This window comes from Protopterus annectens, chromosome 8.part0 (genome assembly GCF_019279795.1).
Source record: "Protopterus annectens isolate FY-2018-M chromosome 8.part0, PAN1.0, whole genome shotgun sequence".
NCBI classification, from domain to species: domain Eukaryota; kingdom Metazoa; phylum Chordata; order Ceratodontiformes; family Protopteridae; genus Protopterus; species Protopterus annectens.
The window spans coordinates 336,604,118-336,627,394 of record NC_056741.1 but is presented as its reverse complement, the minus strand read 5'-3'; the positions used below and the strand labels follow the sequence as shown (position 1 = coordinate 336,627,394).

Below are 23,277 nucleotides of genomic sequence, written 5' to 3'. Positions count from 1 at the left end.
CCACATCCCTTTCACCCCACCCCACCCGCAAAGGTAACCACCATGAAAAACTTCTCCAAAGCTTACTTTGGGCTCCTAAAAACAGAGGTGGCTAACTTCACAGCATCCATGCAATTGGAGAACAGCTGCATGATCACTGAATTATACACTAATCCCCTGTATGAACACGTACACAAATGCATGGATCTCGCCATACCCAACAGAACCAAGATGCTCTCCTCCAAAAAAGGAAGCCAATCTGGTGGTCTCCTGCAATAAACAAACTCTACAACAGAAGGAGGAATCTGATGCAAAATAAGGTGAAGTCCCAAGACTGGAAAAACTCCTTTAACAGCCACAACAAAAAGTTGAAATCCCTCATCAAATCCTCTAAAGCTAGCTATGAAAGCCTTCTATAGTTATGTAAAGAATCTCGATGGCAATACCCACATTTGCTCGGAGCTGTTGCACAATGGCATCTCCTATACCGAGCCAACAGATATTGCCAACATACTGGCCGACAGAATCAGTGCTGACTTTACCACTCTCTCTCCTCCCCAAAGGACCAATCACAATAGCAGCAGATTTCCAGTATTACTGCTGCACAGGTTAAAACAGCACTGTCCAAGGCCAAGAATACAGCTTCTATAGGACCTGACAATATCCCTGGCTGCGTTTTACATAAACTACAGAATGAACTGGCACCTCATCTGTGTGCCATGTTCAATCACAGCCTCATCTCAGGCTTTGTCCCTACCGAATTGTGCACTACTACAGTCATCCCTCTCCACAAAGGAGGAGCGACTACAGACCCTGGGAACTATTGCCCCATTAGCCTTACAAGTCTGATATGCAAAGCTATGGAACGCATCATCGTGGACCTAATAAACAAGGATATAGGGAATCTCCAAACTCTGGATCCCACACAGTTTGGTTTTGTGAAGGGTAAATCATGCCTGCTCAACCTAGTCGACTTCTTTGAGTCAGTCACCAGAGCTGTGGATGAAGGCAAGATGGTTCATACAACCTACCTTGATCTGGCCAAGGCCTTTGATACCATTCCCCATGCAGGAATGATAGAAAAACTCACTAAGCTAGGCATCAACCCCTATATCACTAGGTGGGTTGCTACCTGGCTCACAGATAGAACCCGCAGTCTGAAAGTAGCTGACTCCAAGTCAGACTGATGACCAGTCACAAGTGGATTCCTACAGGGTTCGGTCCTGGGTCCTCTCCTGTTTGGTATCTACTTCTCTGAAGTAAAGGCCAACACAAATTGACTCTGGCTGACAAAGTTCGCAGACAATTGCAAGTTGGGAGCCATACTTAACTCCCCAAGTGATGTTGACATCTTACAGGAAGGCCTCACTGAGACCAACGACTGGTGTCAGAACTATGGCCTTAAGCTCAATACCAAAAAATGTGTCATCATCCCCTTTGGGAAAAACCCAGTTCCAATGAATTATCACATTGATGGTAGTCCACTGAACACAGAAGGCATCATAAGAGATCTGGGAACACAGGTTGACAGCAACCTCTCTTTTGACCACCACATTGCCACTGTGGTGAGAAAGCCCTTCTATGTGGCACATCTCATTACTAAGGGTTTTGCATCCAGGAAGAAAGAAGTCAGTGTCTCCCTCTACTCTTCCCTCATTAGGCCAATCATCAAATACAATGCCCAATTTGGCATGTACCTCACTAGACACTTGCAACAACTGGAGAGGCCATAAAAGTACCTCACAAAGAGGATTCTAGGCCTTAAACACTTGTCCTATATGGACCGACTCAAAAAACTCCAACTATTCTCTGTCTCATATCACCTACTTAGAGGCGATCTCTGCTTGACTTACAAAGCCATGTCTGACCGAGCTCTGTCAGAAATGCTACATCTAAAGAAATCCCAATTCCTCCACACTACATGCTCCAGAGACCTCAACTTCATTACCACATTCAACAGAACAAGCTGGAGGGACAGGTTCATAACCCAGAGACTGCCCATGGTATGGAATAGACTTCCCATACATGTCAAGCAGAGTGCCTCACCTGCCTTCTTCAAGATAAATCTTGATGAATGGATGGGAAATAGAAAATTCACCCCGGGGATCACAACAGTGGCTCTACTCGACAGCAGCACTGGGAACTAAACTTGGGTGGCACGATGCCAGTGTAATCCTGTGGACTAGGTTTGTAAAGGCTCCAGGGTCATTAGCCTAGTACACACCTATGAATTTATGAACCTATAAGGCTCTTGGCTGACAAGATTAGGAGAAACAGCACCTACCAAAACAATGGGTTTGGATGGTAGTATATGAACATACAATATTGTAGACAAAAAGAAGATGGAAAGCCTATCATGTCTATCTGTCTGTGCAGCCATTTCCTATACAGCTGCCTTGATTTCACTGGTTCCTATTGCCCCCCTCCTTCCCACCAGACCTGCACATTGCCACTCACTTTGGCAGAGGCTTTCTTGGCCCAACCACCCATTCCATTAAGTAATTCATTTTCATCTCAGTCTGGAATTTGATATGCCCAGCCAGTCAGCCATGGCCCCTCCTTTGTAATACCCCTTTCAATCTTAGGAGTCAACTCATGACACCTCTGCGGGTCTTAGGCCTCAGCCTGGGCCATTGCTCATTCTTTAGTACATAATATTCTTTCTACTGGTTAAGAGCAGGACAGTTTAGTCTACATTTAAGTATACAACTGCCTGATACCAGAAGGAGAAATCAAACTTATCTACTCTGACGTGTATTCTTAAATGTCTCTTTGGATTCTCTTCTCTGGTAGTCTGTTCCATCAGACTGCAATCCTTTCTGGAAAGAAGTGCTTCTAGAGATCAAGGGAGTTGTTACTTCCTACAGTCTGCTTCCTGCCCTCCCACTCTGTCCCTTTTATACAGTATGGCCCTTTCTTGTCTCCCTCACTTGATCCAGTGCACCAGTAGCATGTCAGCAGTGTCTGTTCTATTCTTCTAATCTCTTATCACTTTTTCCATTCCATGCATCAGGCCAGATCCTGCATTATCAGCAGGAATGAAAGTTTTGTTTACTGCACTATTCACTGCTTTTCACAGGCCGTAAAGACTGACTAAATGAGAAAATGGCTGCATACGATCCCTGTTCACTATGTGATCTGTCCTGGCCCATTGGTGTTTTTCGACCCCTAGCTAGGCCTACTCCAGTGTCTATTACATGTCTCCCCCATGAGAAAACTAAGAATATAATATCCTGTTGATTCCTTCATCTCACATCCAAAGCTGATGGCACTTGTTTTAGTAATCAAATCCGAATCAACAGCAGTGGGGGCAGATAACCTGTCTCTGCACCATTTGTGTGGTCTTACATTTTCCATAATTTCAGCCACTCTTTTCTGAACCCCTTCCACCAATGTGACATCCTTCATTGGGTATTGCATTCTGAATGCCTCCAGAATTCCGGAATACGTTTCACTATTGGTAAGTATAATGTAAGGTTGACCTCTGGCTTCCTGAAGTCTGTGCATTAAGGAGTAGGCAATCAGCTTTCTAGTCATATTTATCACAGTTGAGCTGCACTTGGTGGGATCATGCAGCATAATAATTAACCCTGTGCTCTCTCTCTCAATATATCCTTCTTCCTTTTTTCCACTAAAAATGTACCTCAGTTCTCCAGTCATACATACAGAATCTTTTTGGATTTTCCGAGGTATACTAAAAAGTCTTTGGGCACTTCTTGCTGAAAGGCCTGATGATCCACATATCACTTCTCTGACCATACCATAAGCCTCTCCAGGTCCTTCTGCAGCACTTCTTCCAATGTGAGGTCATTTGTAGACAAGTTTACAATACTGTTGCAATGTTGAATGAAGGGAAAGGCAGCAAACATAGGATGGACAAATACTGGCTCATGATGGGCTCTCCTGGTTAGTGGCCACACACATGACACTCCTACCTACATGCTCTTAGATATCTTATGTGTCTACATGGCATGGACAGGAGGTTACTGCTAATGCTTTGCAACTTGTATACATTAAATCTGAATTCAAATACAGGTCTGTGTTCAAGTCTATCCGTAGGTGCATCAAAAACATTTCATAGATTATTCATATAATTATATACTCTAATAAAACATTTAAATACAGCATACAGTCTATCAATCTACTTTATATTGTACAAAGCAATCAAGATTTAAAATCAGGCTGTTTCAGACAATAAAAATGATGCTTGGAGAAATAAATACAAGTTAAGTGATTTCTTAAATCGCTGTAAAAAGATACAAAATGAAGATGAATTGGCAGGAAATTCTAGAGGTACGGATCAATAAAGGAGAAGAAATTTCTTACTGAATGTTTTAAATGAAGACTTGGATTTCCTAACAATTGTTTTTCTTTTGATTGAAGGAATCTAAAAGATTAAGAAGGTATAAGCAATTTATAGCACATCTACATAATATCTCCACACCCATTTTATGTGCACTCTACAATAATTTTGTCATATTTTGGAAATACAAGCAAAATAGCCATACACTAAGCTGTAAGCTATACAATAGTTAACTTTTCTTAGAAATTCTGTTATCCCTGCAGGAAGGAAGTCATTTATGACTTGCTAAAATTTATTTATGGTTTCATAGATTCACTTGTCAAGCTTACAACATAATGGTCTTCAAGAAGCTTTATTACCATAATTGCATGCTGGAATTTTCTACTTCCTGTAAAGTTTTTTATAACTTGCCATGGTACCTTTTAAGTCAATGAATGCTTGTTTCAGCCCGCCAACATCACAGACTGCTCTTACCTTATGAGTGCCACTTACTTCCCTAACAACATCAAACTGAACAGGATTTTCAGAACCAAATTTAACTATTTCTTTAGAAATCATATTATCACTATCACCAAAGAAGTCCAAAGCCAAAAGTAAAACTGTGTGTCATTTATAACACCAAGAACAGGGACAAATACATTAAAACATTCCATAGCAAATACGGTTATGTTGCTTGCAAATGAGAATGCAAGAAAATGCATTAAAGTCACAAATGCTGATTCAAATGCAATGCTTGTCTCTACATTTTAGAGAAATTTAACATACTTTTCTCTTAATGCTGTAGAATAATTAATTTAACAGTGTTATAATGTAGTCAAATATATAATACTATACTGCCCAATTAGTATGACTAGGTCTCACTGTTCATCTCATTGAGTCCCTCCCAGGATATCACTAGGAAATACCTCAAAGGCAAGGCTGAATTAAAAGCCCCCTATCACAGCAATGGTTCTGGTGTTACTTACTTGTTTGTCCTTCCTTCTGGATACTTTATTGGACTGTCAAAAACATTATGATGCTACATAATAGTACGCTTACAATCTTCCAAGGAAATATAACAAAGAATTAACTTTCAACAAACTTCACTGTTTTTTTTTCCCTCAACTGCTGTTAAGAAATAATACCTTTTGTAACCTCAGCTTGCATTATGTATTAATACTCTTCTTAAATATGTCGTACTGCGGTGGTGGTGCTGCAGTAGCGTTGTCGCCTCACAGTAAGACGTTGTCCTGTTCGATTCTCAGTTAGAGCGTCTTCTGTGTGGAGACATGCGTGAATGGGCGTACCTTCGTTGAAGGTTGTGCGTCAGGGCTGGCAACTCGGCACGTAAAAATCTACTGCCAATCATTAGCGGACCAGAGTTCTGTTGTGGCGACCCCTAACTGAGAAAAGCCGAGACAAGAGAGAGACTCTTCTTAAATATGTCAGTGGTGAAGTTAAGAATAAATTGTCAAAACCCAGATCACTGAGTTGCTAAAAGTCCCTGAGAAAAGACTTCTCAAAATTTGCTAAAACTAGTTTCTTCAACACTATACTAACTTTTGAGAGTATAAACCCCCTTCTAGAGTACTTATAATAATTTACAAGATTATTGTATCATGAAAAAATCAAAATAATTAGACTATTTGCAATACTCACGTGTTTTCCTTTCTGCAAGATAAGAATACTTTCACAAAATAATTATTTGCAAATGACTGACTATCGAAATATGATTTCTTCCTTCCATTTTATGAAAAGAATTCTTTAACAGCATTCTAGCTAGATGATCCAGAAAAGGAAACAGCAATATCTGTATATATCAAACAGGGCTTTTATGCATTCCAATGCTGTCTCCTTTCATTTATTTTATTAGTATATGTATTATTCAAACGGTGTGCTTCCTATGTTCTGTTTCTATATCTTCTAGTGTATATATTGTCAGTCTCTTCCAGTGTATTGCATATTCTTCATTTGTATTATGATAGTTTGTTGTAACAACTTGTGACTGGAGATGAGCCTAAGTGGTCCAGTCTAGTTACCTTAAGATAAAACACACTATAACTTACAAACTGTAGGATTATTTATTTGCCTGCTTGCAAGAAAAGTGCTTCCTCTTCACACTTGGAGAAGTTTGGCTGTTACGAAGGATACTGTTTTTTACTGTGCCCCATTTTTCTGCACATTTTTGTATTATATATGTTTACCCTTGCCATATGCACAAGTCATGGCTGAAAATTGTCTTTTAGGTCTGTATATGTGATAGTCAGAGGATCAGTGCATTTCTCAACAACAAAGCAATGTTAGAATTTACATCATTAGGTACAGCAGATGTGAACAAGTTTTAACATTACACGAAAAATCACATATTTCTAATTTTCAGTTTATTCCATTTTAACATTGCATTGCTTATGCAAAAAAGTTTTATTTTCTTTCTTTTTGTTAGCTATTTTATGTGAATGAGAAGTGGTCATAGCATCGCATGTGGTAGCTAATGGCTTTCATTTTGATTTCATTTCAGGTGCCAGACCAGCTGTTCAGCCAATTCCTCCAAGAGTGCTTGTTCAACATACTGCCGATGTCAGAATGGAGGAACTTGTCTATTATCCATTAAATGTGACTGTCCTGCTGGTTGGATGGTATGATCAGAACAAAAAATATTCATATAATGTATAAATAAATGCTCTCTACTTAACAGAATGTTTCCAGTTAAGGATTCTAAATTTAGATAACAATATTTCTATCCAGAATGATGTAGACATGCTGCCCCTCCAATTTTTGTAGTAAGATTGATATTATATTATAGGCACAAATGAAAAGACCTGCAGGAAAATTTAGAAATTTCAATAAGCTCCACAAACTGATGGTTGGATGCAGTTACTTAATACCCTGCTGTATAATAGACCATTTAGAAGCTGTATGAAACTGGATACTCACTCAGTAGCCATTGGGTCTCAGCGGCTCCCTTCTCCAGTTTAAGCAGATTCATCTTTCTTAACTACAGGTTAGCCATAGAATTTAGTAGACTGAAGCATGAACCACTAAGCAGCCAGCACACCTACAAAGAATTTAGAGTCAATAGCCTAATACATGTTTTTGGGAGGTGAGAGGAAACTGAAGTGCATGGAGAAAACCCATACAAACACAGGAAGGACATGCAGACTCTGCACAAAATGCATCCCAACCAAGAACCAAACCAGAGAGCGTCCTGCTGGGAGGTATCAGTGCTACCCACTGTGTCATTGTGCACCTCTATAGTGCTTAAAATAGCAATATTTATTCTTCTGGCTTTTTCCCGGTTAGGGGTCGCCACAGCGGATCGCCTTGTCCGCACATTAAATGGCAGTGGAGTTTTACAGTGTCGAGTTGCCAGCCCGGCGCCCAACCTTCCACAGAAGGCACACTCACACGCACACCTAGGGCCAATTTAGAGTGTCCAATCCACCTACCGCATGTCTTTGGGATGTGGGAGGAAACCGGAGCACCCGGAGGAAACCCGCGCGACCACAGGGAGGACATGCAGACTCCGCACAGAAGGCACCCCAGCCGAGGATCGAACCGAGGATTGAACCAGGGAACCTCTTGCTGTGAGGCAGCAATGCTAACTACTGCACCACCGTGGCCGCCCAAAATAGCAATATTTATTATGTAGAATAAATTTGCTATGTTCTATCACCAGCACAGGTTAATATTTGTCACTGATGAATACATGTTAACAAATGTTATAGACATGGTAAAATTAATTAAAAAAATAACCACTGATACTAGTTCAAAAATGTATGCCATTTTTGCTATTGAAAATGTGTACCTTAAATAACAGTAAGTTACAGTCGTCATCTTCAACACTAGTGTTAAGATTTTCAACCAGACCTGCAAAACAGAGATAAAAATGTGATATTGCAATAATTTGGCCTGTGGCATTTCTAAACATTTTTAATAGTACTGATGCTGTATGGAATCTGGATATTACTGTCAAACAGAGCACTTAATTTTCTAACAATACCATTTAGTTAGTTATCTAATCATTTATTTATTTGTTTATTTATTTACTGTTTGGTAACCGGGTGGGTGTACTGGTTGACAGACCTTCTTCAGCCATAATTTAGGCTGTAAAGATCAGGTTATATATCAGTATAAATAGCATGCATTCAGTATGCATTTGGTAAAATATTTACAGTACAATTTAGATTTAAGACAATATAGACAAGAGAAAAAACATTTAGTGATGCTGCAGCAGGGAAAATGTATAGGTTCATAGGTTCCTAGGTACGTGTATTAGGCTAACGACTACTGGGGCCTGTTTAGGCCTAGCTAAGCAGTCCAAATCTCTGATAAGTTCTGGTACCCTTCATAAGTCTAAGCAGGGGCTTGGAAGCTGAAATATTTACAAGCAGGGGTGTGGAAGATTAACCATTTACACGCTGCCTGTTTCCATTAGAGACATATGTGCCAAACCAGGGATGAATTTGGTGTTCCCCATGCAATAGTCTGAGGTACACTTGAATTGGGTTAAGGAGAAACTCTGCTTCACATGGATGGGGACTCTGTTCAAGAGAAGGGGTAGTCTCTGGGATACATACCTGTCTGTCCAGCAGGTCCTATTTATATCGTAGGCAAGGTTTAAGTCTTTAGAACAGGTAATTAGAGTGCTGTTAGATGTTCTTCTTGTTTCACTGTTGCAGTCATCACACTTGGGTTATCTGCCTGCAGGTAGCCCTCTGTCAGCCCGAATACCAGAGACTTAGTATTGCTGCGTCAGTTGCTGTTGCTCCAGGACTGACATCAGGTCGTCAGGGGTATAAAAACAGGCAGCTGACACCATTACATCAGTCTTTCTTGCCGAGGAGCCCGAAGCAGAAGCAATTCGCACGAATGCCGGTTGGCCGCTACCTAAGTTTTTCATTCCGAATTGAAGGTGAAGTCTTATAAAGCTAAGTACCCCGCTGGGGATCCATTTTACTTGCTCTAACCAATGTCAGAAAAAGTAAACAATTGCCTTGCCTGTAGAAAGCAAATACCACACAGAGATTTTCATTCCTATTGTGTCACCTGTTTAGGTCTTGAGCACAACGTACCTCACTGTCAGTTTAGTGCTTTGTTCAATGCCAGAACTATTAGGCGTCAGGCCCGTATTGTAGCAAATTATTTTTGCTTACAACCCACGCATTCCGTTATGGCTTTGGTAAGCAAACCGACTACCGATCTCCAGAAAAATGAAAGGATAAAGACAGACCGCACAGGTCAAAAACTACCAAAGACACTACGGTTAAACCAATTGTCGGTTCGCTGGTTCACAGTGAGGCACTTTCGCAGCCCCTGATGCCTACAACTATGGATTCGCAGGCCGCTACCGAGACCTGTTCAGAGTTTGGTATGCCACGAGACTCTTCTATGACTAAGAAACCTGCGGATGTCTCTACCTTGGGTGGGTCCGGAGCCGCTGAGCAGGCACTGGCTTCTGAGGACATTCATCTTATTACCGACACTAGACACAATCCGACAACTACTACCGCGTCTTCTGTTCTCTCAAAAACTATCGAGTTTCTAAGGCCAAGAGTACGAGCTATGCCTAAAAACCAATGACCCAATCTAAAGCACCTGCTTCCTTGCCTCAATCTCAAATGCTTAAAATGGCAGAAGACCTGATCATGCTGATTAGGGGAAGCCAGCCTTCCCCTGCTAAGAGAAAAAGGGACTTGTCCGCATCAGCTTTAACTGACCAAGAGTTCGAAGACTCTGACGTTTCTGAATATGAAGACATGCCTTTATCTGCTTATGAAGATTCAGATGCAGAGGAATCCATTCACTCTGCTTCCCCTCTAGAGGATCTTTCCTTTAGTGAAACCCTTCATACTCTAAGAGAGCATTTCCACTGGCAATACCAGGATTATCCTCAGTCCAAAAAGAGACTCGGAGAAATTTTAGATTTGCCACAACATAGACCCTTAGCTATCCCTCCTGTTCTGGAGGTTGTGGATGATGTCTTTATGGAATCCAGTCTGACTCCTGATACTTTACCCCCTGCTCCTAGGAAACCAGGCAGGTACTACAGAGTTCCTGACTCTCACAAATTTATTTTCTAAAAATATTACTGCTGACACAGAGGTCATTTCCCAAGGGCCTAAAGGTATAAAGGCAACTACAGCTAAGAATCCCACCCCTTCGGACAGGGATTCCCGAGCTTTAGACAGATGGGGTAAAAAAGTATATACCTCTGCAACTCTAGCCATTAGGGCATTGAATTGCCAGTTTCACGTGCTGAAATACCAGTAACATATTATGGAACTTATTAAGCAAAAATTATCTACCTTTACAGACTGTGCAGAAAATAAAGAATTACAGAAGCTTATGCATTCTGCAAGCCAAGTCAGCAAGCATACCTTGCAATGTGGGTTTGACGCCCTAGAAGCATCTTGCAGGGCAGCAGTCACTGGTTCTGTACTGAGAAGGCATGCTTGGCTTAAGGAACAGACCTTGCCAGATCATATCAAATCAAAACTACTAGACACTCCTTTGAATAAAGGCAGTTTGTTTGGTACCAAAGCAGAAGAGGTTCTAAAAAAGATGGAATAAAAAGTTAAGTCTATGCAGACAGTCAAAGATTTTTTGCAGGTGCAGCCTCCTAGATTCAGTAGGCATTGCCCCTCAAAACATTGGTCCTTTCCTGTCCCCTCAAGGCCATCTCAAACTAGACCCAGGGGAAACAGACCCCCCCCCAGATTGCAGAGATCTAAGCAATGGAGTACCTCCACTTTTAAAACAGTGAGTGCTAAGCCACCCCCTTATGGAAAGAATTCACAATGATTGTCAACCCCACCTCTGCCCTATTGCTTGTGCCCCTAGGAGGAAAGCTTGCCCACCATGCAAAAAGCTGGACCTCCATCACCAAAGACAGATAGGTCCTCAAAATTGTATCCCAGGGGTACAAATTTTACTTCCACACACTGCAAACCCTGAAAGGGTTCCCAGATCTTCCTCCAAACCAGTGGGCAGAAGCACAAAACCAAGTTTAATCCCTGCTCTCCATAAGGGCAATTCAGCATGTTCCTGCAGAACAGATAGGTCAAGGGTTTTATTCCAGACTTTTCCTGGTACTAAGAAAAGGGGGCACTTGGCGCTCAATCCCAGATCTTTCCATTCTAAACACCTTCCTGGTGGTACCAAAATTCAAAATGCTCACCCTTCAGCAGCTTCTTCCTGTGCTGACCAAAGAGGCCTGGCTAGTCACCCTAGACCTAAAAGAAGTCTATCTGCACATCTCTGTCACAGAATCATGCAGGAAATATCTACGTTTCAGGGCAGGATCTATGCATTATCAGTTCTCTGCACTTCCCCTTGACTTATCCACTGCTCCCAGTGTCTTTACAAAATGCCTGGCTCCAGCCATTGCCTATTGCAGACAAAGAAGCATTCAAATATAGCCTTACTTGGATGACTGCCTGATTCAGGCAGACAGTCAGGAAAAGCTGATGCAGCATCTGACATTTGTAAAGAACCTTCTAACCTCCCTGAGGTACACTATCAACAAAAAGAAATCAAAACTAGTACCCAGTCTAAATATTGTATTCCTGGGAGCAAGCTTGGACACAGCCTCCCAGATGGCATTTTTTACTCCAGACAAACAAGCCTATCTAACAGGCTACTTCACTCAAATGGCCACCAGACCCCAGCTATTTGCAAGGAAAATCCTGCTGGCTCTAGGGTTCATGACCTCTTGCATTCTACTAATTCCATATGCCAGACTGCATATGAGGAAACTTCAGTGGTACTTAAAAAGTCTTTGGTGCCAACTTTCTCAGGACCTGGAAATCACCATACCTATCATACCTTGTCTAAGGACAAAGTTTCTTTGGTGGGAAGCAGCATGCAACCACTACAAGGGGCTTCCCTTTACACAACCCCATGCTGCCCAGACCCTAACCACAGATGCATCAGACTATGCCTGGGGGGCACATCTGGGAGACAAGTGCATTCAGGGCCACTGGAGCCCATCTCAACTTTAGCTGCACATCAACCAAAAAAAGATGCTAGCTGTTCAGCATGCTCTGACAGCTTTCAGATTCCTTGTATCACCTGGACCCCTGCTAATAAAAACAAACAACACCTCAGTTATGTGGTGCATCAACAAGTAGGGGGAACTTACTCTTACCCACTCTGCAGGCTAGCCATGACACTGTGGAATATGGCACTGGACATGCAGATCCAGCTGCAAGCTCAGTTCCTGCCAGGCAAACTAAACTCTCTGGCAGATGACTTAAGCAGAAATCTCCTAGATCCACACAAGTGGAAATTAAATCCTAGCACTTTCAGACTGTTAACCCAGAAATGGGAGATACCAGAGGAAGACCTTTTTGCCTTTCCCTACAATCACCAGATCAGCAAATTCTGCACCAGGACACCACACCGCAGAGCATGGAAAGTAGATACCCTATCCTTCCAGTTAGTAAACCTCTCAATTTATGTCTTTCCCCCTCTGCCTCTTCTTGGAAGAATACTACTCAAGATAAGACAGGACAGACCAAGGGCAATCCTGATCACCCCAGAATGGCCACGCCAGCACTGGTACCCACTACTGCGCAGCCTATCATGGGTGCCACCATGACATCTACCTCAGATGCCAACCCTCCTCACACAGCAGGAGGGACAGATCCTGCATCTGCAACTGCAAACCCTGAACCTTGCAGCCTGGATTATTCCTTGAACTCTCTCCCAGTGACTAGCCTAAGCAAATAGGTACTGGACATCATTCTGGAAGCCAGAAGACCCAGTACAAGGAAATCATATGCTGATAAGTGGAAAAGGTATTGTTCCTGGATTCAAGTCTAAAGGAGCAGACACTGCTCTGCCCTCCTTACCTCTAATCCTGGATTACCTAGCAGATCTACTCCACAGAGGCCTTTCCTTCTCTTCCATTAAGATCCATGCTTCTGCCATCTCAGCTTATTACAGCACTGATCCACCTCTCCTCCCACCCTCTCATCAAACAGCTCCTGAGAGGGGCCAACAATATAAGGCCACCAAGGAGAGCACCCACCTCAGCTTGGGACTTTAACTTTGTACTGGAAAAGCTCACCCCCCCCCCCTTTGAACCTACAGTGTCAGCAGAATTAAAATTCCTCTCTTGGAAAACAGCCTTGCTTCTGGCCATCACTTCAGCTAGAAGAGTGTCTGAGCTACAAGCACTTATGGCTGTGGAACCCTTCATTATTTTTCATGCTGACAGTGTCTCCCTCAGAACTAACCCTACTTTTGTGCCTAAAGTGGTGTCCAGTGTAGCTCTCAGCCAATCTATCCATTTGCCTACCTTCTTTCCCAATCCTCAAAATAAAGGGGGAAAGGATCCTGCACTCTTTAGATGTGCACAGGCAGCTCAGATTCTACCTTGACAGGACTAAGCCATTCAGAAAATCTGACCAACTACTACTCAGCTTTGCACCTGGGGCAGAGGGCAAGTCCATATCTAAACAAGCTATTTCCAAATGGATAGCACACTATATCAATTTCTATTACAAACAGCATGGGAAACCACCTCAGGGGGTCAGAACACATTCCACCAGGGCAACCTCTACCTCTACAGCATTCCTCAGAGGAGTCCCTACCAGGGACATTCTGGAAGCTGCTATCTGGAGTTCTATTCATACCTTCACCAAGCATTACCACCTGCCTCTCTTTTCCAAATCCAGGGCGGGCTCTGCAACAGCAGTCCTGCAGGGCATACTAGCCAGCCCCAACTCTTCTTGACTGCCTCCACCCATTCTTCAGCTTTGGGAATCAACCCAAGTGTGATGACTGCAACAGTGTTTGAGTGTATTCACTGCTGCAGTCCTGGTTTCCCACCCTCCAGCCCCCGTCTCTCTCTCTCTCTCTCTCTCTCCCCACCCCCCCCCACCCCCACTTCTCTAAATGTATTACTAAGCTATTGGCATTTACTTTTTACTGGGTGTGTTTTTTTTCGACTATAACTTAGCTCCCTATTTGGGGGCCCCTGACATTTGGGGCAAGAAAAACTGATGTAATGGCATTGGCTGCCTGTTTTTATACCCATGGCGACCTGATGTCAATCCTGGAGTGACAGCAACTGACGCAGAAATATTAAGTCTCTGGTATTCAGGCCGACTGCAGGCAGATAACCCAAGTGTGATGCCTGCAACAGTGAATACACTCAAACATCTACATTTATGGTAAGTGTACACAACTGTACTTTTTGTAGACATGCAGGAGATCCATCAGGGTGGGGGTCCAGCAATGTATGTAAGGCATATATTTCCTCTCAACAGACTAAAGGAGAAAAAATACAGGGATAGGGCCTTGAGGTGGTCTGCATATGATATGTTACTTATGCCCTATATTCTTTTAGTGAGGAATCTTTGTGCATCCTTCCAATTGTTGGATGTGCCTGGTCAGGTACATACAAAAGGGGACATTGTACTCAATGATAGGTCTGATGAATGACAAATACAGTGGAACAATGACCTCCTTGGACCAAGATGCCATACCTTTGTTTATAAGTTGCACAACATAGAATGATTTCCTCATATGATAGTCAGTTGCTAGACTACTGCCTACTTTTATCCACAAATCCCTGACTGCTGGGTCAACTTTTAGGGGTGTGTTCTCAAAATGATAGTTACAAGAGGTGGATGACTTCCCAAAGGATACTATTATGTATTTCATGGCTCTGACACCAGTTATTTGTCTGTGTCAGCTCTTTCTGAAGAACATTAGTGTCAGAGGGAGATTCTATGACTACTCCTAATTTGCAGTCAACTGCAAATTTGGTCAACCAGAGGCTCTTAACATTGGCCTTGACTTCAAAGAAGTAGATATCAAAAAGGAGTGGTCCCAGGACCAATCCCTGAGGGACCCACCTAGTTACTGGTCTCTTTGTAGAGGTGAACTCCCCAATTCTAACTTCCTAGATTCTGTCTGCGAGCCAGCTAGCCATCCACTGGGTGACATAAGGGTTTACATCTAAACTTCTAAGTTTGCCAACAATGCCTAAGTAGGGTATTGTGTCAAACACCTTGGCCAGGTCAGTGTAAGCAGTGTGAGCCATTTTGCCCTAATACATTGGTTTGATGACCTTCACAAAGAAGTCCATCAGGTAGAGTAGGCATGACCTACCATTGACAAAACCAAACTGGGTTGGATCCAGTGTCTGGTGGTTTCCTAAGTAATTACTGATTATTTCCATGATAATTCTTAACTTAGCTTTGCATGTGACATTAGTGAGACTTTTGTGTCTGTAGTATCCAGGGTCTGTAGATAGCCCACCTTTGTGCAGAGGGATGACAATTGCTGTTCTTCATTCATGAGGCATGAAGCATGTTTGGAGACTACAGTTAAATAGTGATTCCAGAGGGCCTGATAGGTCATGTTTCATGCTATTTACAAGGCAGCCTGGGATATTGTCTGGGCCCAATGATGCAGTTTTCTTAGCCTTAGTGAGAACATTGAAGAATCTGTCGCCTTGTGATAGTGCAGGGCTTTATATTTGATAGTACTTCTGAGGGGATTCTGGGGGGAGAAAGGGGTACAGTTAGAGCTGAATTTGTCTGCCAGGAGGATTGCTATAACTTCTGGCTCAGTATAGTTGACTCTCTTAACAATGAGCTATGCACACAATTGTGTACTGCCTTTGAGGTTGCAGACATTGCTAAAGAATACCTTGTGGTTTAACTTGGCCTGGGAGGCCAAATTTACCTCACATTTGACTTTGGTAGACTTTATTTGTCCTCTAGGTTGTTTGTTTAGTTTGATGAGATCACTTTTATCCTGCTGGGTGCTATACCTCCTAATTTTTGCCATGATTTTCTTCCTTCTGTTATACAGCTTATTGATGTGATTCTACCAGGGTGGCTTGTTTTTTGAGTCAGTTCTGTACTTATTCCTGATGGGAACAGCTGCCTTTATGCAGCTGTTAACATGTTTCTTTAGGGTTTTTGTGAACACTTCCGTGTAGGCAACATTGTTCTCAGGGTTTGGGAGGGGGGCTTGAAATTTTAGCAAGTTATCACTTAAAAAAAGTAAGAAGGTAGCCTTAATGTAGTTCCTGAACATTCCAGGTGTTATTTTTATGTCAGTGGAAATCATTTTATTGTCTGACCTTACCAGAGAGGATATGACAATAGGGGGTATGCAGCACTCTCCCATATTAGTGAGGACCAGATCTGGTATATCTGTGCCCCTGGTCAATGTGTTGACAATCTGGTCCAGTGAGTTTGTGTTCACAAAATCCAGGAATCTCTGTGCCTGCATGTTTGGTGTCATATATAATTCCCAGTTAATAGTGGGATAATTCAAGTCACCCATGTATATGGCATTTGGTTGGATGGTGAGTGTTTCCAGTAAGCTTAAATATGTGTTATGGGACTCCTGGGCATAGATGGGGACATATAGTTTGCAAGGAAGTGGATTTTATTTAAGATGATTTGAATGTAGAGAACATGTATAGGTTTAAAACATGGATGCCACACCAGTGTTATAATTAGCAGAGATCTATCACCACCAATGTTGTAATTTACTGGAAGTTGAAAACACGAAGACCACTGTCTCATAGCCAGGGACTTGGATATCTTGTAGCTCACACAGCCTGTTGCTGATGCTCGAACTTGACTATATGCTCAGGTGAGGTGAAACAGCAGCACAGAGAGAGTGGAGCTGCTGCTCCTCATGTAAACACGGTAGCAGAATTCAGGTAAAATAACTGTGACAGGTGTGCAGAGGGATTGGAAGGGGGATGGGAGTGTTGGTTAGGGTTGCAGGCAGTGATTGGAAGGGAGACTTACATCTAGGCAGTGTGGGGGGGGGGGTAGGTTTAGGGAAAATGAAGGATGTTTATGGTTAAGGAGCCAGAGATTATTTTTAGGTCAGGTATATTTTTACAAATGTAATTTGAAAATATACACACATCATAGTAAATTTGTAATAGACTGACAGGTGTTCTTTTGATTTATTACTACAGTTTTACTTGGGTTATTATAAGATACTTTAACATAATACATTTTGTAAAAGCATTGCAGTGATTGCTCAACTGGAACAAGAAACATGAGGTGCAGGTATACATGACAGGTGGCGTGACACTGACTTTAGCCCACATCCATAAAACAATTATATTCATAGTCTTGAAAAAGATAGACCTTTAACTTAGGCAGATACCCAGAGATGACTGATTGTGCAGAGCATTTGGAAGCCAGTTCCAAGTGGTAGAGAGCTCTCTCACTATTACTAGGCCAAAGAGTAGTCTGCTTAAAATGATAGCATCAATATTGTTTTTCAAGGATTAATGGGTGCTTTAACTGAAAGCGTAGATAAAAAAAGAGGAAAAAAAGTACTGGAGTTTTATGATGTCAGAAAGCAGGGTAATTAGGAGTAGAGAGTCTCTCCCTGGATACTGGTAGCAAATGTGTGCTTTAGATCAGTTCATAATAATGGGTGATTATTAGCGAGGGGGTAGGTGTAGAGAAAGGGAAGGGAGTTTAAGGTTAGGGAGTATGAGGGGAGTTTACATTTAGGGGGAGTAGAGTTTTAGGTTTCATAAGTGATCAGGGACTTCAGATTTAATTAACAGAAGGAGAGTAGGAGAGTACTATAGTTAGGGTAACTGCCTAAGTGGGAGTTTTAGCATTAGAGTTAGGTCTCTTGTAGAGCTATGCAGTCATGTAGGGTTGGGCGGTACAAGGACAAGGTAATTAAGCTAGACTGGGCTACTGCGACTTAGAATACTTGCCATTTAGAATAAGTGAGTCGTGAACCGACTCTAAACTGGTTACAAGTGGCGTCCCCCAGGGCTCAGTCCTAGGACCCCTCCTGTTCAATATATACTTCGCAGATGTACAGGCAAACACAGGAGGACTATGGTGGACCAAGTTCGCAAACGACTGCAAACTAGGGGCCATAATTGACTCTCTGGCTGATACACGCATCTTCCAAAAGGGTCTCACTGAGACGGATACCTGGTGTCAAAATCATGGCCTCAAGCTAAATGACAAAAAGTGCATAGTCATCCCCCTTTGGAAAAACAAAGTACCCACAAACTACCACATAGGTGGTAGTCCCCTAAATACAGAAAATGTAATAAGGGATCTGGGGACCCAAGTAGATAGTAATCTCTCCTTTGATAATCATATTGCCAAGGTGGTTAGAAAATCCTTCTATGTGGCCCATCTAATCACAAAAGGGTTCGCATCTTGAACAAAAGAGGTTATTGTGCCCCTCTACTCATCACTCATCAGACCCATCATAGAGTACAACTCCCCATTTGGGATGTACCTTACAAGACACTTGCAACAGCTGGAAAGACCACAGAAGTACCTCACCAAGAGGATTACCGGCCTCATGCAGATGCCCTATGCAGACCGACAGAAGAAACTCCAGCTGTACTCAGTTGCATACCGCCTGCTCAGAGGTGATCCCTGCCTGACATACAAGGCCATGTCAACCCAGAATTGATGGACATGCTCCACCTAAAAAAAAAAACAAATCCCCTAGGGCCACATGCTCCAGGGATCTAAACCTCACCACAACGATAAATTGGGCATGCTGGAGGGATAGATTCCTGTCCCAGATACTCCCCATGCTTTGGAACAAGATTCCAATCTACATTAGGCAGAGCCTCTCACTAACACTCTTCAGGAGAAACCTTAACAAGTAGATGGGAAACAGAAAATTTACTCCGGGGATCACTGTAGTGGCTCTGCTGGACAGAGGCGCAGGGAACTAATGGCTCTGCTGGACAGAGGCACAGGGAACTAATATAAGGGGGAGGCGAAAGCCAACACATTCTGGCTAGGCTTATAAATGCCCTCTGGCAGATAGCCTAGTACTTACCTATGAACTACTAGCACCTGACCACTTGTAGAAGATGCCTGCAATGTTTAGGTTTCAGTTGAAAATGGCAATCAAAAGCAGTATTTCTATTTAAGTCAAATGATACAAAAGCTCATCAGACTCTGTTAATTATTATATGTGTCATATGTAACCAATAATGAATCGACAATAGTGTGGGTAAAATGGGCATTAAAGCATGTTTGTAAACAGCCAAGTTTGCCAACTATATTGTTATGGAACGTGTTCCTAATGGGGATCCTCACTGATTTTAGCAGAACATATGCAAAGAATAGTTTAATTCTATGATAAACTTTATCTAAAAATATGGAAGATCCCCTTTTATTCATGTATTCAGTTATTTCTTCCATCAACAATTTACAGTGCTGGTGATAAGGAGGAGGAATAGAATAACTAGGAAACTTAATATTAATTTATTAGGTGTGTGTGTGTGTGTGTGTGTGTGTGTGTGTGTGTGTGTGTGTGTGTGTGTGTGTGTGTGTGTGTGTGTGTGTGTGTGTGTATATATGTACATATGTATGTATGTATGTATATATATATATATATATATATATATATATATATATATATATATGTGTGTGTGTGTGTGTGTGTGTGTGTGTGTGTGTGTGTGTGTGTGTGTGTGTGTGTGTTTGTGTGTGTGTCTGTATATACACACATTTATATATGGTTGTAGTTGACAAGAGCAAATGCTCACATGATCAACACTTTTTACTACTGTAAAAAATAAAAAAAGCGAATACTCATGTAAATGAGCATTCTGTTAATGGAGTTTTTGCCACCAGCCTTTTGGTTTGTATCTTGTTGCAGCAGATTAAGGTAATATGCCCTTTCCCCTCTATTGTGAGATCTCGGAGTTAGAATATATAATTAGTAGGGGGTGTGGGGTTGCAGTCCCCCACATGTGGGGTACAGGAGGGTTTGTCCTTCAGCAAAAAAATAATAGTTTACTGATATTTGATTATTTTACAGTTCAATGTAAAATGACCACTTTGTGTTCGCTGTTACAATAATTTGCAATTTGATCATATATATATATATATATATATATATATATATATATATATATATGTGTGTGTGTATATATATATATATATATATATATATATATATATATATATATATATATATATATATATATATACAGAAAGAGAGAGAGAGAGATGTGTGTGTCTCTGTATATGTCTGGTTTCTTCAAGTTGTAGGTTTGCCATACTCATTGAAATAAAACCACCAAACTGATCCTAGTAAACCTAGGGAAAATGTCGTTAATATGAATCCAACAGAGAAAGCAAGTCTGTTAATGCTTGTTTCCAGGATTCCTGGATTCCATGTATATATAACATTGTCATCTTATTGAGAAAGATTGTAAATGACAGCAATTACAACTGGCCAGGCATCAGTCACCCTCCACATGTGTCAACACTACTAAGTAATGCACTGTTGTGCAATTGGTGAGACTGCAAGTGAGGCACTGCTTAGATGATCCTGCTATTCTGCTCTGTTCCACCTGCCACTGAAACAATGTGTTACTGTCAGTACAAGCTCAGCCAATACAATAGCTGTGAAAGACATGGTCAGCACAGCTTAAGTCCTCACTGCCTCATTTGTAAATACTTCAACACTTCCCAACGTAAACAGAAAATGCAACATTACTGCATGTGAGAGAATTATAACTCAAACGTTAATTTATTCAAAGTTTAAACCTGTGCATGGAAATTGCTTAAAATAAGCTACATTGTCTGTTTGCCATGTGTATATCAGTTATTTAGAAAAATGTGTGTTAAAGTCAGTTCCATGACCATGTATTCCAGTAATACATATTTCTGATTATAAGCTAGTATCCTGTTTAAGTTTATAAAGATTTAGATATTTCTGTGAACAAGCTTTTGCATAGGGTATTATAAAGGAAAACATGAAGAAATGTATTCGGTTATATTTATAGTGTATCAGGTGCTGGATGTCGCCTCTATTATAACATGTTCTCTCAAATTCTACACTACTGAATATGTCCTCACAGTGCACAGAAATACAACAAACAAGTAGACACACTCAAAGTCCATTGTCTCCTTAGTTTTGGGATTGTAGCAAAGAGACAACAAGGGAGAACAGCTGAAGGGTATAAGGCATGCATTAATGGAATTTCTAAAATAAGTAAGTGAGGATCCATTTCATGCAGTCTTCCTCTCTGTGACTCAGGTGTGTGGAAGCAGTACCTTTATCCCTGCACCTGGTTGCCTCAGTAGTAGACAGAATAACAGTGAACAGTAAGAGTTCGAGCTTCTGAAGATTTGCAGGTGGGTGCAGTTATACTGGTGAAGGCATGAGGGAGACACAAGGGGACTTGAGCCTTGTTGGACAGAAAGGCAGGAGATATCATTTACTTAGCACTTTCTAATTGCTGAAATAACATGGCTTTCTGAATAACAGACACCAAAAATAACACTTTTTGTCACAGATTCACAGATGATTGAGTAAGGGGCTCATAGTACCTGGGTGACACAACTGTGTGCAGTGCTACAAGTTTACAAAGGTGGAAGCACTCATCACCCAAGGGAATACACAGTATAACCAATGACACTTCTCGGCCTTTTGGCTAAGATCAACTGTAGTAGTACATATACCCAGGAAAGGTTTCATGTAAGTTTCAACCTAGTTCATTGCTTTTTGACATGAAGGTTTTATACAGAAATCACTTCTTTTGTCATTCACAGCATACAGTGACCTTAAATGATACAGCTAGATAGCAAAAGAAAGATATTTGTAGTAATCCACTGATGAAAGTAGTAGCCTCATAACAGTCAACATTCTGGATAACTTGCTGCAATATTTAAAAAATATGCTAAAACAATGCAGGCGTACAATTCCCTTAAAATCATTATATTCTTCCTTATCCTTCTACAGCACCTGCTGATTGGTCACGTGACAGTTTTATGGTTTCAGGAATGTTCTGTTCTAATGTGACTTAGATGATTTAACTGTTACTTTCATTATTACATATTATACAATTAATAAAGGCATTTGTTAAACATTAACTAGTTTCTTTTTCTTCTTTTTTTAAATAACACAGATATATTGTTATGAACTGTTTTCATACTTCTAATATTGTCACTCCCAGGGTCCTATTTGCTCCATCCCCTGCCCAGATGGATACTTTGGGAAGAACTGTATGTATGAATGCCTTTGTCATAACAGAGGAAGTTGTGACCCTCAGAATGGACAGTGTCATTGTCCATCAGGATACATTGGTGACAGGTATGTGTACCCGGTATGTGGGAGTGGGCACTTGTATGTGTGTCTGTCTGCTCGCTTCTGTCTTGCAATATTATAGCATATTTGATTCTTTGTTCCATTTGCCATTGAACATCTAAGTTAGTTACAGTTGCGACACAACTATAATGGTGGTCTTTTATGACACACACCAGCCTCATTCACAAATCTTCACAGCACAAAAAAGCAGAAAAAATAACTTAAGGTTTTCATGCAAAGTAAATGACACAAGAAAGTGAATGAGATGAAAACCTCATGAAAGATGGCCTTCCTTTTGCAGAGGATGAAAAAGGTTATGGGGTCAAGAGCTGAGGAACTAAATACATGGAAGGAAAGCATGCATATTTGTTATGGTCACCTAGACCATGCGGGGGATAGAAAAAAGGTGAATAAGTGTGGGGGGGGATTGAATGTGATGATGTATAAATGACAAGTTCCTACAAGGAGAATGAACAGAAAGAAAGAAAGAGAAAACTGAAACAGTCATTTGTTTAACTGCGGTGGTGGTGCTGCGGTAGCGTTGTCGCCTCACAGTAAAACGCTGTCTGGTTCGATTCTCGGCTAGAGCGTCTTCTGCGTGGAGACATGCGTGAATGGGCGTACCTTCGTTGACGGTTGTGCGTCAGGGCTGGTAACTCAGCACATAAAAATCAATTACCAATCATTAGCGGACCAGAGTTCCGCTGTGGCGACCCCTAACTGGGAAAAGTCGAAAGACACAACAACAACAACTATTTTTTAGGCTAGGCAACTTTTAATTCTATGTATGAGCCAGACATTATGTGAATTATTCATTTTACTTTAGAAAAAGAACTCAAAGTCAACAGTGTCTTCAACTTTTATCGCCTTGCTTAGGCAAAATCAACAACTACATATTATTTGGAATTTTCGATATTTAATTA

At 41.4% G+C, this 23,277-nt stretch overlaps 1 protein-coding gene across 1 annotated transcript in view; it reads left to right on the top strand.

Moving 5' to 3' along the window:
* LOC122808226 (multiple epidermal growth factor-like domains protein 10) overlaps nt 1-23,277 on the top strand; it is a 693,858-nt gene that overhangs the window by 378,233 nt on the left and 292,348 nt on the right. Inside the window, exons 7-8 of the mRNA XM_044079188.1 lie at nt 6,780-6,897; nt 22,224-22,360. Coding sequence (XP_043935123.1) covers nt 6,780-6,897; nt 22,224-22,360 — 255 coding nt within the window. The remainder of the gene's footprint in view (nt 1-6,779; nt 6,898-22,223; nt 22,361-23,277) is intronic.